The 17,500-nt window shown below is 43.4% G+C and overlaps 3 protein-coding genes across 4 annotated transcripts in view; 2 read left to right on the top strand and 1 right to left on the bottom strand.

The window, feature by feature from the left end:
- Positions 1-8,373, top strand: part of rtn4ip1 (reticulon 4 interacting protein 1) — a 17,327-nt gene extending 8,954 nt beyond the window's left edge. Inside the window, exons 5-9 of the mRNA XM_027144098.2 lie at positions 490-538; positions 1,059-1,195; positions 6,368-6,551; positions 7,086-7,178; positions 7,808-8,373. Of these exons, the coding sequence (XP_026999899.1) occupies positions 490-538; positions 1,059-1,195; positions 6,368-6,551; positions 7,086-7,178; positions 7,808-7,945 (601 nt within the window). The 3' untranslated portion in view covers positions 7,946-8,373. The remainder of the gene's footprint in view (positions 1-489; positions 539-1,058; positions 1,196-6,367; positions 6,552-7,085; positions 7,179-7,807) is intronic.
- Positions 8,374-8,752: 379 nt separating this feature from the next.
- The window catches only part of crybg1a (crystallin beta-gamma domain containing 1a), an 84,315-nt gene continuing 75,567 nt past the window's right edge, over positions 8,753-17,500 (bottom strand). For both annotated transcript variants that reach the window (XM_047821651.1, XM_047821652.1), the window contains 4 exons: positions 16,200-16,323; positions 15,843-16,001; positions 14,252-14,414; positions 8,753-9,263 (listed from right to left, as the gene is read on the bottom strand). In XM_047821651.1, the coding sequence (XP_047677607.1) occupies positions 9,175-9,263; positions 14,252-14,414; positions 15,843-16,001; positions 16,200-16,323 (535 nt within the window). In that variant the 3' untranslated portion in view covers positions 8,753-9,174. The remainder of the gene's footprint in view (positions 9,264-14,251; positions 14,415-15,842; positions 16,002-16,199; positions 16,324-17,500) is intronic.
- Positions 9,846-12,066, top strand: LOC113641431. The gene is made up of 3 exons (XM_047821653.1): positions 9,846-10,788; positions 10,910-11,192; positions 11,312-12,066. The coding sequence occupies exons 1-3, from the start codon at positions 10,394-10,396 to the stop codon at positions 11,405-11,407; spliced, it is 774 nt and encodes a 257-aa protein (XP_047677609.1). The 5' UTR covers positions 9,846-10,393; the 3' UTR covers positions 11,408-12,066.

Here is a 17,500-nt window from a genome sequence, read left to right as displayed (position 1 = left end):
TGTGTGTGTGAGACTGTGTGTGTGTGTGTGAGACTGTGTGTGTGTGTGTGAGACTGTGTGTGTGTGTGTGAGACTGTGTGTGTGTGTGTGAGACTGTGTGTGTGTGTGTGAGACTGTGTGTGTGTGTGTGAGACTGTGTGTGTGTGTGTGAGACTGTGTGTGAGACTGTGTGTGTGTGTGTGAGACTGTGTGTGAGACTGTGTGTGTGTGTGTGAGACTGTGTGTGTGTGTGTGTGAGACTGTGTGTGTGTGTGTGAGAGACTGTGTGTGTGTGTGTGTGTGTGTGAGACTGTGTGTGTGTGTGTGAGACTGTGTGTGTGTGTGTGTGTGAGACTGTGTGTGTGTGAGAGACTGTGTGTGTGTGAGTGAGACTGTGTGTGTGTGTGTGAGACGTGTGAGACTGTGTGTGTGAGCGACTGTGTGTGTGAGACTGTGTGTGTGTGTTTTGAGTTAATAATAAAATATTAAATGAAAGTGTTTTGATTTCAGAGTTCTGATCCTCGGAGGTTCAGGTGGAGTCGGAACATTTGCCATTCAGGTAACAAACACATTTAGATTATTTTCTGTTTATTTACTTTATTTCTGTCTGCTTTAATATTTATAATTTTGTGTTTTTTGTTTGCTTTATATTTTCTTTCTTTATTTACCTGACTTGTGTTTTATTATTAGTGTATTTACTTCTTTTGTCACTCATTACAAAACTAAATTATAGTTTAAATTAAAAATGTTTCTTTTTAAACTGTTTGTTTATTTATTTTTATTTAAAGAATGTAATTCTTTTGCATTTCTTCTTTATTTCTAACCTTTTTATTTCCTCACTGTTAAACCGTCTGTACGTGTGTGTGTCTGTGCGTGTGTGTGTCTGTGCGTGTGTGTGTCTGTGCGTGCGTGTGTCTGTGCGTGCGTGTGTCTGTGCGTGCGCGTGGCTGTGCGTGCGCGTGGCTGTGCGCGTGGCTGTGCGTGTGGCTGTGCGTGTGGCTGTGCGTGTGGCTGTGCGTGTGGCTGTGCGTGTGGCTGTGCGTGTGGCTGTGCGTGTGGCTGTGCGTGTGTGTTTCCAGCTGCTGAAGGCGTGGGGCGCTCACGTGACAGTGACATGTTCCCAGAATGCCGAGCAGTTAGTGAGGAGTTTAGGAGCAGATGATGTGGTGGATTACAGCAGCGGGCCGGTGGAGAGGAAACTGTGTGATGTGGACAAGTGAGTTTTAGAGAAAAACACAATAAATAAACACACAAAACATTCATAAGTATTTAAACATGTTTAATAAAGAATTCATGAATATTTCATAGATCAATCAATCAATCAATCAAATTTTATTTATAGAGCACCTTACAACTGCCAAAAGGAGCACAAGGTGCTTTCCAGTAAAACAACAATAAAAACAAAATAAATAGAATCAATAAGAACACAATGAACCATAAAATAGCAGTTGAAACCGGGTCTATGCGTTAAAAGCTTGTATGAATAAATATGTCTTCAACTGCGATTTAAAAACACTCAGCACAGTGATGGATCGTAAATGTGCTGGAAGTGCGTTCCACAGCTTTGGTCCCTTGATGGCAAATGACCGGCCTCCAAACTTCTCATAATTGTATTTGGGAATGACCAGAGAGGTATGTCCAGAGGAGCGGAGAGATCTGGCTGGTTGGTAGACCTTTATTAATTCTGTGAGATAGGCTGGGGCCAGACCATTGATGGCCTTGAACACACAGAGAAGGACCTTATACTCCACCCTAAACCGCACCGGAAGCCAGTGAAGCGAGTGGAGGACAGGGGTGATGTGTGAGTGTTTGGAGGTGTTGGAGAGAAGACGTGCTGCCGCATTTTGTACTATTTGAAGCCGATTGAGAAGTGATTGATTAAGTCCAGTGTAGAGAGCATTACAGTAGTCAATCCTTGAGCTGATGAAGGCATGTATAGCTTTTTCAAGGTCAGCTTGAGACAAGAATGATTTTACCTTGCTGAGTAGTCTTAACTGGTAAAAGCTCGCCTTCACTACTGCACTGATTTGCTTATCGAAATGCATTCCCTTGTCAAAAATAACACCCAGGTTACGCACGGTAGGAGCAAACTGAGGTGTTAGAGAACCAAAACTAAGAGAACTGCTGGAGGAATCTGGGCTAAACAGGATGTACTCAGTCTTTTTCTTCATTCAGATGAAGGAAGTTCTGGGAAAGCCACTGTTTGATATCCTGAAGGCAATTATGGAGAGGGTCCAATGCAGAAAGATTACTCAAAATCACAGGAAGATAGATCTGGAGGTCGTCAGCATAGAAATGAAATTGAACATTGTGATTGGAGATGAGTTGACCAAGTGGCAGCATGTAGAGTGAGAACAGAGTAGGACCAAGAATAGAGCCTTGAGGCACACCAGATGATAGAGGAGCAACCGAGGAAGAATAGTCATTAAGCATTACTGAAAAGGTTCTGTTAGTGAGGTATGATGAGAACCAATTTAGCACTGCACCCTGCAGACCAACAACATGTTGAAGACGAGAGATGAGGATGGCATGATCCACGGTGTCAAATGCAGCGGTTAGGTCCAGTAATACCAAAACCACAGAGCTTTTCCCATCCAGGGCTCTAAGAATGTCATTATGGACCCTCAATAGCGCTGATTCAGTGCTATGTCTTGACCTGAAACCGGACTGAAAAGTATCACCAATGCCGTGCAGTTGTAGGTGAGACTGCAGCTGTGCGGAAACAAGCTTCTCCATCAACTTAGACAGAAATGACAGGTTAGATATAGGACGGAAGTTGGAGAATATGGAGGGATCAAGGTTGGGTTTCTTGAGCAGTGGTCTCACAATAGCGTGTTTGAGAGCAGCGGGAACAGTACCCACCCTAAAACAGCTGTTTATGAAGGGGACAAGGATGGGACCTATGATGTCGACCGTCTCCTTCAAAATCCTGGCAGGAACAGCGTCTAGGGGGCAGGTGGTAGGCTTCAACTCGTGGATAGCTTTTTTCAGGTCCGCCAGAGTAACTGCATCAAAGTTCTCTAGCACACATTGCGCCGCACGAGTGGACATGGCAACAGTGGGGACTTGTGTAATGGTTTGCCTAACAAACAAAACCTTGTCCAAAAAATGTTGCTTGAATGCGTTGCATATGTTTACAGATACGTCATTCAGTGCGACAGACACCGGATTTATAACAGAATTGATAGTGCTGAATAAAATTCCAGGGCGGTGGCTATTGTTATTGATGAGAGCAGAAAGGTACTGTCCTTTAGCTTCCTTCAGTGCACTCTGATAGGTGGCAAGACTGTCTCTGAACATCTCCAGAGACACCTGCAACCTATCCTTCTTCCATTTTCGCTCAGCCTGTCTACACCGGCGCCTGAGGGCCCGAGTTGTATCATTGAGCCAGGGGTCCAATGTACCATTGGTCGATTTAACCTTGTAGGGCGCAACAGAGTCCATAATCCGGGAGCAGGTGCTATGGAAGGAGGCGAGGAAACGTTCCGGGCAAAGAGACGATGCCAATTCAGCAGTAGAGGCGAGATCAGAAACAGAGAAAGCAGCAGCAAAGTCATCGACTGTAGATGAGGTAATAATGCGACGGCGATGGGGGGCAGTAGACGTTGGTGCAGGTGGAACAGCACAAATGTCAAACCGTATGAGAGAATGGTCAGAGATGGGAAAATCCATGACCTCACAGGTTGACACAATCACCCCACGAGAGATAATAAGGTCAAGGGTGTGACCTAACCTATGGGTGGGACAGGAAATGGACTGAGCCAGATCTAATGAGTCTAAAAGTGCCTTAAATTCATTAGCAGGTTTATCAGAGGGGCAGCAAACATGAATGTTAAAGTCACCACAGATTAGAATGTTGTCAAACTTTGCTAGAAACTCTGTTAGAAACTCTGAGAACTCAATTAAAAAATATTTATTTAATTTGGGCGGCCGGTAGATTACTGCACATAAGATCGGACAGGGTAGTGTAAGCACAAATACTTGTGATTCAAAACTGGAATACCCTCTAGTGGACAACTGGCGGCACTTCAGGGACTGTCTATGTAAGGTGGCTATCCCCCCGCCCCTACCCGTTTGCCGCGGCGTGTTTAGGTAAAGGTAACCAAAGGGGAGGATTTCCGAAAAGGCACTGACGTCACCTGGGGGAAGCCAAGTTTCTGTGAGGAAAAACAGATCCAGATTGTGGGAGGAAATGACATCATTGAGGATAAATGTTTTGTTATTGAGCGATCTGGTGTTACAAAGTGCCATGCGGAACGTGGACAAGTTGACAGGCGACGATGTCACACGAGGAATTGGATGGAGATTTCCTTTGGCACAACCCCGAGTGGATGTTTCAGCTCGACGGAGACGCGGAAACGGAACGCCAGTGTTGGAGCCAACCAGCCGAAGCCATCGATAGCATTCCCGCGATCTTCTAGCATTGTCACATCCTGGTTGATCTTGACCTCTCGGAGACGAAGGATCCAGGTGTGTCCTCAGCCTGACATGTAACCCGCCTCTCCGACCGCGTCTTCTGCGGCGCCTCCTGCCTGGTAGCAAACAGACAGGGCGTCTCAGGAAAGGAGGAATAAATGTCAACAGTGGCGGTGGTGGTTTAAAGGACTGGGTATTTAAGAGGTGATTCGTTGTACAAAGCAGTTCCATCAGCAAGGTGCGATCATACACAATTAACGATGAGACAGTAGCAAAATCAAACATGAAAAAACAGAGGAGCAAGTGGCAGGCCAAACACAGCGGCGCCATCTTGTTTCCCAAATCATTTTAGATGATTTAATAAATTATTTATTCAGCGTTCATTTATTTATTAAGTCCACATGACCGTTTATTCAGCATGTATAAAACACCGAGCCACGCCCACATGACCGTTTATTCAGCATGTATAAAACACCGAGCCACGCCCACATGACCGTTTATTCAGCGTGTATAAAACACCGAGCCACGCCCACATGACCGTTTATTCATCGTGTATAAAACACCGAGCCACGCCCACATGACCGTTTATTCATCGTGTATAAAACACCGAGCCACGCCCACATGACCGTTTATTCATCGTGTATAAAACACCGAGCCACGCCCACATGACCATTTGTTCATCACGTATAAAACACCGAGCCACGCCCACGTCCACATGACCGTTTGTTCCTGCGTTAAGTTTTATTTCCAGACATTTAGATGGTTTTATTAGAGCTTGCAGATCTGCTTCTAAAATAAAATCATATTCAAATTAATAGTAAATCTGAGTAAATGTCTAACACGTTACAGGACATTATATTTATTTTCTTAAATCTTAAATATCAAACGATATTAAATTTATATTTTTATATATGCAGAATTTTACATTAATGACGTAATTCCGTGTTTAGTTTGTAACACTGAATGTTGTATCATTGAGACAGAAGATGCTCTCTGGTGAGTCTGTGTTGGGTTTGAGAACCGGACACTTACCAAATATTGAGATGTTAAATTAATTATAATATATTAATAATAAAAAGAAGAAGAAGAAAGAGATTCTATTCGTTCTGCACTTTGTCTCGTCGGCCTGTGAGACGAGCTTTAGAGCCACAGCAGAAATGTTAAGAGGAAATAAAAATGATGCTAAAAGGGGAAACAAAATGGAAGTATAGAAGTATGTTTAATATTCTATTATTGACCTTTTTTAGATTAGTCTCAACCTCATGGTTTTGTTTGGCCACGCCCACTTCTCATCACTCACCAAAATAGACAACATTCTTCCATTACTACATAAAAATGTTTAGAAATGGATCGATGAATTTCTTTGACACTCATACAGACACACACACAGACTCTCTCACTCACACTCACACACACAGACTCTCTCACACACACACAGACTCGCATACATGCACACACACACAGACTCGCACACACACAGAGACTCTCACACACACAGACTCTCACACATGCACACATACACACACACAGACTCGCACACATGCACACACACACACACAGACTCGCACACACACACACACAGACTCACACACATGCACACATACACACACACACAGACTCACACACATGCACACGCGCGCGCACACACACAGACTTTCACACACACACTGATTCTCTCTCACACACACACACAGACTCACACACACAGACTCACACACACTCACACACACAGACTCTCACACACACACACACAGATTCTCTCTCTCTTACACACACACACACGCAGACACACACACACAGATTCTCACACACACACACACAGACTCTCTCACACAAACTCACACACACACACAGACTCTCTCACACACACACAGACACTCTCTCACACACACACATACTCTCTCACACACACATACACACGCACATATACACAAACACACACACTAAGATCTCCTCTGTCTTCCTCCATCAGGTTTGATCTTGTTCTGGATAACGTCGGTGGAGAGACGGAGAAATGGGCACTAACGCTGCTCAAGCCCTGGTCCGGCGCCAAGTACGTCACCTTGGTAACGCCGTTCCTGCGCAACACTGACCAGCTTGGCCTCTGCGACGGCATGATGCAGACTGCTGTCACCATAGCAACCAAGGCAGTAAAGGTAGACAGGGTCGCTTGGGTGATCTGGCACTTACACACAGGGTTACAAATCAGTAATAGTGATGTCACTAAATAAGAGAGAGAGAGAGACAGACAGAGAGAGAGAGACACAGAGAGACACAGAGAGAGAGAGAGACAGACAGAGAGACACAGAGAGAGAGACACACACAAAGTGCAAGAGAGAGGCAGAGAGAGCGAGTCAGACAGACAGGCAGGATTCCTCCTCCCCCATAGAGACATACAGACAGTGTGAGAATAAGACAAACAGAAACGCGCAACCACACACACCACACACCACACACACACACCACACACACACACACTGAGAGAATAATAGACTGAATGAGTGTTTGTGGTTGTTTTTTTCTGTGATGATGAGTCTCTTGTGTTCTGTTTTCTCAGAACATGTTTCTACACACACACACACACACACACAACACTGAGAAAACACACACACACACGTATTAATGTAAGAATGATGGCTCATACGAATGAACTTTGTTCCTCTTCTCCTCTTTCCCCGTCCGTCTCTCAGCACCTGACTAACGGTGTACACTATCGCTGGGGCTTCTTCTCTCCGAGCGGCTCTGTGCTGGACGACGTGAGCGACATCGTGGACACGGGAAAGGTACAAGTGACCTCAGGGTTACTCAGTACTAGTTAACAACTAGTTTAATTAGTAATTAGCAGGATGTCGGGGTTGGGACTAAAACAGGAAGTGGTTCAGGTTTCACAATGCGCGCGCACACACACACACACACACGGTTCTTCATCTACCATAATGTCAGAATGTCTTTGGTGTCCTGCCACAACAGCGTCAGACTCGAGAATGGGGCGTGGCCTACGGCATGAAGGCGGAGTTTGATTTGTATATTCACTGATGATGCGTTCTGAAGCGAGTGTAGATGTAGACGTGCACTATAACGATGCTAAACTGGTAGCTATAAGCTTCTGTTACTCAGAAACAATCAACACTCCATTGTAAAAATAGAAATAAAGGAAGAGAAAGAGAATGCGGTCTCCTGTGTGTGTGTGTGTTCACGTGGCAAATAATTTCCGCTCCATAAGTGCCATGACGTGTGCTATCGCCATGGTGATGGTGCACACTGATGACACCATGAGCTCATCCTCACCTCTCATTATAGCACCGATTTCAGGAAGCTACTACTGAATGTGTCTGAATGTCCTCTATCTGTCTCTCAATATGTCTCTCCTGTCCTATTTCTTCCTTCACCTCCTCCCTCTCCCTCCCCATAGATACGTCCAGTGGTGGAGAAGACCTTTCCCTTCTCTCAGGTCCCTCAGGCCATGCAGAAAGTGGAACAGGGCCACGCCCGCGGCAAAACCGTAGTAACCATCGCCGAGGAGCGGCCAGAAGAACCGACAAGCAAATGAGGATGGCTCACTGTGGATGGATCCGTCTCCATGGAAACAGAGACCAGCAGTCAGGATTAAACTTGAGCCGACGGACACAAACGATCCAGCAGCTCGGCACTAACGTGGAGTCTGTGTGCACGGATCAGACCGATCTGATCTCACACTCGGAACACATTTACATGAAGCAGGTTAACGAATGACTTTCAGCCAACACCAGACACACACACACACACACTCCTCGTCACCAGTGGGCGTGGCCTGACACCCTAGTAATACTGTTTCTTTAAGCATCTCAATGTTCATCACTTTTGTGTAGAATCTTAAGAATTTTCCTTCATTCTTCATCTGTTGAAAAATCCGTCCTAGAAATTTCCCAGAATTCCTCTTCATCACGTGAACGCGTCCACGTGCCAAAGCCGTTTAAAATAAATCATTTGCAATAACAAGCAGCTGTTTGGATGAATTTGTATGGTGTAGCAAAAAGTTCTACAACATGACAAAAGCTCACAGAGAAGCGCAGGAATAATGATGCTGAAATGATCTGGATGTTTCTCTCCAGAGGAAATTAGTTGCAGTGATTAAACCTGTTTAGTTTTAGAAAGACACTTTTCCTCTCACTCTTAAGTGTCAAGTGTCCTCTGTGTGTGCGCGTGTGTGTGTGTGCGCTCGCGCGTGTGTGTGGTTTCCTGCCACCTTTGGAAAACAGTCTTCAAAAAAAAAAATTATGTTCTAATTTCACACCTCAGGCTCGGTGTGTGTGTGAGAGGTTGTGTGGTGTGTGTGAGAGAGAGAATAAAGTTTTAAATCAAATTGTTTGCCGCTGGATTAATTGAGACGTGAATACAACTTTTTATTCTTAAAAAAAAAAAAAACAAGAATTTTTTACAGCTTTCAGAAGAAAATGTACAACGATGAGACGTGACAGTGAGAAAGTGCAAGAAGAGCAGAGGAATGAAGCACAAGGCACTTTAAAGGTGAGTGGTTTACAGTTTCGGATCAACACCTCGTTTTAACTTTAACACACTCACGGAGTCCATGATGCTCAGAGCGGGTGGTGTTTGAGTGCCACCTGTGGTCATCCTGCAGCATGACGCGTCAAAAAATAATTTTTCTGGGTCACGTCCTGACACTCAGGACCGTCCTTACAGACGTGGAGCTGCACCACGAGGCTCATTGGGCTCAGTGGTGGAGCTGCACCACAGGGCCCACAGTGAGAGTGTTGGTTACTGCGCAGCCCTTTCCCGATGTTACAGGAGCTCCACCGTCCACCTCTGGTTGGGTTTCTGCTCGTCGAAGGAGTTCAGGATCACCTGGGTTTTGTCATACTGCTGTCCACCTGGAAAACAGGAGCATGCAAACAGTTAATGCTTATACTGCTAACAATTTAGCTCACTGGCACATGATTTAAATGTAAACGCAGATTGATCACAAGAGCACCGAGCATCAGCATAGCGGAGAAGGAAATAAAACGGTCTTGAAAGAAGTATCACTTATTTCCACCTTAGAAATATCACCAAGCTGAGAAACATCCTGTCTGTATCGGATGCTGAGAAGCTAGTTCATGCCTTCATGACCTCTAGACTGGACTATTGTAATGCATTACTAGGTGGTTGTCCTGCATCTTTAATAAATAGGTTACAGTTAGTACAAAATGCAGCTGCCAGAGTTCTCACTAGGACAAGAAAGTATGACCTTTAACCCCAATGTTATCATCTCTACACTGGCTACATTAAGTTTAGAACTGATTACAAACTGCTGCTACTTACGTACAAGGCTCTTAATGGTTTAGCTCCCATGTATCTAACTAGTCTTCTAACACGTTACAATCCTTCACGCTCTCTGAGATCACAAAACTCAGGGCTTCTGGTAGTTCCCAGAATATCTAAGTCTACTAAAGGTGGTAGAGCGTTTTCTTATTTAGCTCCCAAACTTTGGAATAGTCTTCATGATAGTGTTCGTGGCTCAGACACACTTTCCCAGTTTAAATGTAGATTAAAAACTCATCTCTTTAGTCAGGCGTACACATAATACATCCCATAATATCGCGCTCTATTACATCTGACAAAATGCACATTATCATCTAGTGCTTGCTAATACAGTTTTTTACAATTGTTTACACACTAAAATTAAAATTTCCACACAATTAGCAAAATTTTACTCCAATGAGCAAAACACCTCCACAGATTTGCACAACATTACACACAATGTCTGCTTCACCCTTTTTGCAAAACATTACACACAGTGATTTGTAAAACTCTACACACATTTTCACACCTTAGACACAGATAAGGATTGTGAGGTTACTTCCTTGTAATTACAAAGCACCGGATTGCCAGTTACCACACTAATGAACGAATTGGATAAACACATCTACCAGGGGTGGAAGCACACATGTGCTAACTTGAAAACGCAGCACTCAGGTGTGCTATAAAAGGCAGAAGGTGAGTTCACCTGTCTTCAACAAAAATGGAAGGACTTAGAAGAAGAAGAAGAGTGAGAATGAGAGGGGGAGCTCAAAGAGGAGATGAAGGCGGTAGAGGTGGAGGTAGAGGAAGAGGCTTAGGTAGAGGAGAAGAAGGTAGAGGAAGAGGCATAGGTAGAGGAGAAGAAGGTAGAGGAAGAGGAGAAGGAGGTAGAGAAAGATACCTAGGTAGAGGAAGAGGTAGAGAAGGACTTGAAGAGGTGATAGAACCTGAACAAAGAAGACGAGGACCAAATGTGACTCGAGAAATCCGTGCAACACTTATTGTCCATGTTATCAACTATGGACTGACACTGATGGAAACTGGACAAAGAGTTCAACCAAATCTCAGCAGAAATACTGTTGCGTCAGTAATTCGGACATTTCATCGAGAAAACAGGTAAGCTAACCACACAGTATACATTGAAACTGAAGCTTGTATAATCAATATTGTTTACTGTGACATTTGACAGTAGGCTGCATATATAAATATATTTATCTTTTTTTTTTTTTTTACATAGGATTGAGGGTCGAGACCACCAAGGTGGAAGGGGCCCAATTTTTAGTCGTGCACAAGAGGCCGCCATTGTGAACATGGTTTTGGCCAATAATTGTATCAGGCTACGAGAAATCCAAGCCAATATCATCAATGATGACAATATTTTCAATAACATCCAACGAGTCTCTCTGTCAACATTAGGTCGAATCCTAAAGAAAAATCAAATATACATGAAGCAACTGTATCGGGTACCATTTGACAGAAATTCAGAGGGAGTGAAACATCTGCGCGATGAGTATGTGGAGGTATGCATTGTTCATCTGACTATGGTGTGGTATCATGCACTGCTCATAATGTTCTGTCACAAAAAAAATACTGTGCTATAGATATTGAATAGCATCCTATTTTCTTTAATGTGTTTCAGAGAGTCTTGCAAATGGATGCTGCTGAAATTCAACACGAATTTATATATGTGGATGAGGCTGGATTTAACCTTGCAAAAACAAGAAGAAGAGGGTGAAATGTAATTGGGCACAGGGCAAATCACCCTTTGCGCTGCTATCACACAAAATGGGGCATTACACCGAGTGGACCAGATGCGGTACATTGTCGTTTAGGACAATGTCTCATTTCATCGGGCTGCTCAGGTCCAGAACTGGTTCCGTGATCACCCTGATTTTGAAGTTTTATACCTTCCCCCATACTCCCCCTTCCTGAATCCTATAGAAGAATTTATTCAGCGTGGCGGTGGAAGGTATATGACCTGCGGCCTTATGACCGTTTGCCCCTCATTCAGGCCATGGTACAGACATGTGATCTTATTGAAGCAGCTTCAGTGCAGGGGTGGATTCGTCACACAAGGCGATTCTTCCAACGGTGCCTTGCCAATGAAGACTTAGCCTGTGATGTGGATGAAATCTTATGGCCTGATCCAGCCAGACGGAGAGACGGATAGTTACAGTATTCTTGTTGCTTTTACAGTAGTTTTCTTTCATTTCTGTTTACTTTTACTTTCCTTTTCTTCAGAGTCAAAGTGTATGTACTGTAATTCATGCAGTAATTTTTATTTGTCTATAGATTTTATTTGTTTACAGTAATTGATATCATTGTTGGTTGATTACTGTAACTATTTATGGTAAGAAATACTGTAAGTATTGAAATAAATACTTGAAATATTCAGTCTGCAGCATCAAGTGTTGTGGAGTGCTTGGTAAGGTTATAGTAGGCCTACAGTATTTGTCTACATTCTCCTTATATCTCAAAACAAATCATGAATAATGTTGTGAGTTTCTCACTATTTTTTGTCACCTAAATTATCTCTTACATACAGTAAGAATGTCAAAAATCTATTTATTATCTTTTTTACAAATGTGTTTTTTATTTATCACAGCAGTGTGAAACTGGCTGCAATAGTGTATGATCATTGATGACTGTGTTGGTTAAATGAAAACAAATAGCATTTTCACAAATATGTGTATATGTTTTGACTGAAGTGTGTCATTTTGCAAACAATCTAGGAATTTTGCTAATTGATTGTGGTGTTTGGATAATTGTGATTATATTTTGACAAAACGAACTCTGTTTTCAAAATTGCGTGTAAACAATCGTAAAAAACTGTATTATGAACAGCAGCTATGTTAATTCCTCTCCCCTGTTTCTCTCTTTCTACCCATCCTGAGGCATCCAGAAATTGTACTGAGATGAGGGCGACTCTATGAGAATCCTGAGACATCTAGAGATCTACCAGCTCCAGTTAGACTCCACTATACTAAAGAGGAGATCCTACTCCATGTGGTCTTTGAGGACAACAACCTCGTCATCACTACAACATTTATCAGACTGTATATTTATAATCACACCCCCAGTGTCACCCAGATGAGTCTGGTTCCTCTCAAGGTTTCTTCCTTTACCATCTAAGGGAGTTTTTCCTCCCCACAGTCACCTGAGTCACATCAGACTTGCACATTGGGGATAAACACAAACACATTTAAATATATCTAATAATAATTGTATTTTATTATTCTTTATATGAATCTTTTGTTCTATGTTTATGTTCTGTAAAGCTGCTTTGAGATAATTGTTAACACGCTGCTTGTCTTTGCCATGGAGATTTAAATCACTGACGCCATGTTTTAGCACCACGTGTAAATGTAACTGCACTACCGACATCGGCCACAAGGTGGAGACACGTCCATGTTAAATGTCTCAGCTTTGTTGTAAAACTTGTACATGTTTATACCAAATAAATACAAACATTACAAACAAAGTTACAAGTCTAGGAAAATACTATTTCGTCAATAATTTGGGACGTGAAGTTAAATACAGAGGAAAATGTTTATACGAGTTTATACGACTGCTTGCATCACATCCATAACGGGAGTTAATTCTGCTGCCCCCCTGTGGTCATTCTATGACATTACAGTCTACTGAACACATTCTTTACAGCTCATAAAAGGCTCTTTTAACTGGTTCTGTTCCACTGTAACGACTAAAATCACAGCAACAGCAGAAAGTAACTTTGCAACAAGCCAGACTGCGAACATTAATAATAATTAACAACGCAGCAGATCGCTGTAACTCTTCTGTCGTGGATTAATTGCTGGAGCTTTAGTGAACATAGTGTAGAGAAGATGTAGGAATAAATATACATCATAAAAAATTATTTACTAAAAACTATTTTTGCTTTCTAAGTTTTTATTTGGTTTGAACGAGACCCTACGGTCTGTAACTCGATCTGGACCCTCAGTAATATTTATTACACAGATTAATATTTAAATCCAATACTTTTGAAGTCTGGTGTCTGTAACACTGACCTCTAGTGGACTGATGGATACTCAGCTGATGGAAAGTTTTGGTGCTTAAATATACAGCCATTGTGTCCTACTGAAGTGGTGATGATGATTGTGGCTAATTAGCTAAGTTGACGTTGATGTGTTCAGACTTGAACATAGTCGAGTTTGGGAACTGGGGCAAGTGTGTGTGTGTCTATAAGGTGTGGCTGTCCACAACAGAATGCCGTCCTAACAGGTCAGCGTACCATCATTCTGATAACTGAGTGTCTTGGGTGTGGCGTGAAGCCCGTCATCACTTTCTCAAAACTGCCTGAACATAAGGGTGTGTCTTCTGCCTGACACACAAACATATTCACACACACACACACACACACACACACACACACACACACACACACACACACACACACACACACACACACCCTGCTACATGTGTATGCTTATCCTGTGTACTTAGGCATTCCTGAGTTTGTGTGTGTGTTTGAGAAAGGGAAACATTCGTCTCTGTACACTGCTTTCCCTTTTAATCCTAAACAATCAGTACAAAATCATTAGCAGAGCCCCACACTGACCTTTGACCTCCAGCACCAGGTCAGGTTTGATGTTGGAGCGGATGAGGCCGTCGGCTGTGATGTTCCAAAACTGATTGTCCTGCCCGCGTTCAGGGGAAACGTTGAGGCGACACCCGGGCATCATCATCCCAGCTGAGGGCTCTAAACAGCACTCCTCCAACAGCTACACACACACACACACACACACACACACACACACACACACACACACACACACACACACACACACACACACACACACACACACACACACACACACACACACACACACACACACAGAGTGAAATTGACCGTTTTCCTGGTGCCTTCAATTAACAGTTTATTTGGGTGATCTGGAGAAATTTACAAATAAATAACAAGCTTGTTTGTGATAAAGCACCAATGTTTCTATAGCAACAGCTCATTTACAGCAGCTTTCAGCAATAACACAAGCTGGGGATTTGTTTAATATACATAAATACCCAGAGCACTTGTGTGTGTGTGTGTGTGTGTGTGTGTGTGTGTGTGTGTGACAGAGAGAGAGAGAGAGAGAGAGAGAGAGAAAGACAGAGAGAGAGAGAGAGAGAGAGAGAAAGGGATACAGAGAAAGAGAGACAGAGAGAGAGAGAGAGAAAGGGAGAGAGAGAGAGAGAGAGACAGAGAGATGCCCCGTGTTTGTTAGTACAATCGAGTCGGTGTTGAGTGACTGTCATCATCAGCATTGTCTCTGTTTACAGACCGTAAAGTGTTCATGCGTCTGTAATAACGACGGACGGTTTTAAAGCGAAGCAGGAACGAGGGACGGGTCGGAATGCTAGACGTAAAACAAGACAACAACAACATTTCCTCAGAACACATTCCACCTTCTCACACATCTCACACTTTCCCACGATAAACATCACGTCCTCTTCATCAGCGAGAGAAAACTTCTGCTACGAGGCTCATTTAACATCCACCAACAGGCGGCCGGCGCCGGACGACACCTAACACCAAATGGATCGGCTCGTGGAAACGAATCAGTACGACGTCATTAACACAGACGACAAGGATCCGTATCTCTCCACGCTCGGGTACGGACGCTTCATTACGTTCTCCGTCTCCAAACTCGACAGATTCTATCTTTAATATCTGGTTTGTTTGGGGTTTTTATACCCAACACTGAGGTCCTCAGCCCACTTCTGTTCATACGATTAGGAGTCTGCAGTGATTTTATGGGCTTCATGTTAGCATGTGTTTAGATGATGAGCTTTCTAATTATTCTAAAATGCAGAATAAACTGAAACCCAAGGTAGTGTTACAAAAATAAGGATTTCCCCGTTATCCTTCCTTCACACCGCTCAACATTATCCCTGTTTTTTTTCCCTCATTCTCTTCTGCTGCAAAAGATTTTATTGTTTACATCTGGATGAGCTGTTGACGTTAGTACAAATTGTGTGTATTTACACACACACACACACACACACACACCCACACACAGTGTCACACAGCGACGCACGCACACAGACAGCGACGTGCACAAACAGACAGCAATGCACACAAACACAGACAGACACACAGACAGACAGACAGACAGACACACACACACACACACACACACAGGTGGAGTGTGTACCTTGCAGCACAGCTGGCCGTGTTGGTAAAGCCACACCTGCTCGTCTCCTCCGTTCTCCTCCAGCACCTGAACTCTCAGCAGCTTGATGTCATCCAGAGACCCATAAAGAGACATCACACAACCGGTCTCAGCACTGCGCAGCCGGAAATACACTGGGTTCTGCTCACACACACACACACACACACACACACACACACACACACACACACACACACACACACACACACACAATTAATACAGCACAAAAGAATAAAACTACATTCGAAATCAAAATACCAACAGAATAAAAAGACTGTCAGTGTTCTTTATCTGAAGTGGTTATAAGACATTATTACACCTTTGTGGTCATTTTGTCACCTGTATTAATGGACGCAGAGATCCGACCTGCTTCCAGCCGCTGAACTTCCTCCAGTCACCGATTTCACTGGGCTGCAGTAAGAGCTGACGGCCCTGAAAGTTCTTCCCTTCATATAACACCCACCTACACACACACACACACACACACACACACACATTAAAATAAATTCTCCAAATAAAAGGACAGATATTTTCATCACCCCATTGATCGAACTTTTCGAGAAAACGATCCAGTCTGTAACACTGGAATTCTGCATGATGCTAAACAAATGCTAATTTGCTAGCAGCCTTTAGCTAGCTATGCTTTTTTAAAATCACTAGCTGTAGCATGTACACGGCTAGTCACAGCATGTACACGTCACGACGTATCTGACCACAAATCAGACGTCTAAAATCAAATCCCGGAGGAAATGATTTGTGTAACAAACGCATCATGAGACGTGTTCACGACACTCTGAGATCTGAGCAGCGTGGTGAGTTTCATGTGGCGGCAAAAACGCCTGAATTCCAGGAAGAGAAAAAGAAGCCCAGCACCTCCATCACAAGATTACATCGAGAGACTACACCTCTCATCAATCATATACGGTTTAAATTAGCGCTCACTTGCCCCGCCCACTAAACATGGATAACAGCCACTCTGTAAAATCGCAGCTCACGATGAAAAGCAACGACTCCTGTACCTTAAGTACACTAATGTTTAATACACTTTTACTTTACCGCGATATGATACATTATCAGCACACATGATAGCAGGTAGCTACATGCTAAGGCTAACTTTTTTCTGTGTTAATGATAAAATAACGTTAAGTACTTTCTCCATCACAACCTCCGTTTATACAGATTACACGGAGCCGCACGTACACGTCGGATTCACCGCGTTTGGGTGTTAATGTAGGTTCACAAAGCCATGAGCATTAACAGTAAAGTAACATCCGCCATTGTTGTCATTGTGTTTGTGTTTGTCGCTGCTGCGCTAACGTCGCTGTGTAACGTGACACATATACAGTGACGTCACACTCGGCTCTGTGATGCTCTCTAACCGACGGAAAGGCAAACCGGTTCTTAGAAGGTTCTCCAGTGGAACCGACTCTGAACCAGCACCAGTTTTAGCTCTGAACCAGCACCCGGGTCTTTTTGGTGGAAAAGGGGTATCAGTGAGCATGAATAATGAGCTCCTTGGGTTTTGTGGTGCATTGTGGGATTGACGATACTCATAGCTCATACGCTGACGTCCACAACACACACGTCTGACGTTTGTCTAACGCTTGTCTTGAACATTCCGCCTGAACAGCTGATTGAAT

The sequence above is a fragment of the Tachysurus fulvidraco genome, chromosome 12 (genome assembly GCF_022655615.1).
Source record: "Tachysurus fulvidraco isolate hzauxx_2018 chromosome 12, HZAU_PFXX_2.0, whole genome shotgun sequence".
NCBI classification, from domain to species: Eukaryota; Metazoa; Chordata; class Actinopteri; order Siluriformes; family Bagridae; genus Tachysurus; species Tachysurus fulvidraco.
Note: the sequence above shows the minus strand (reverse complement) of the source record. Positions and strands in the feature narration are given on the sequence as shown.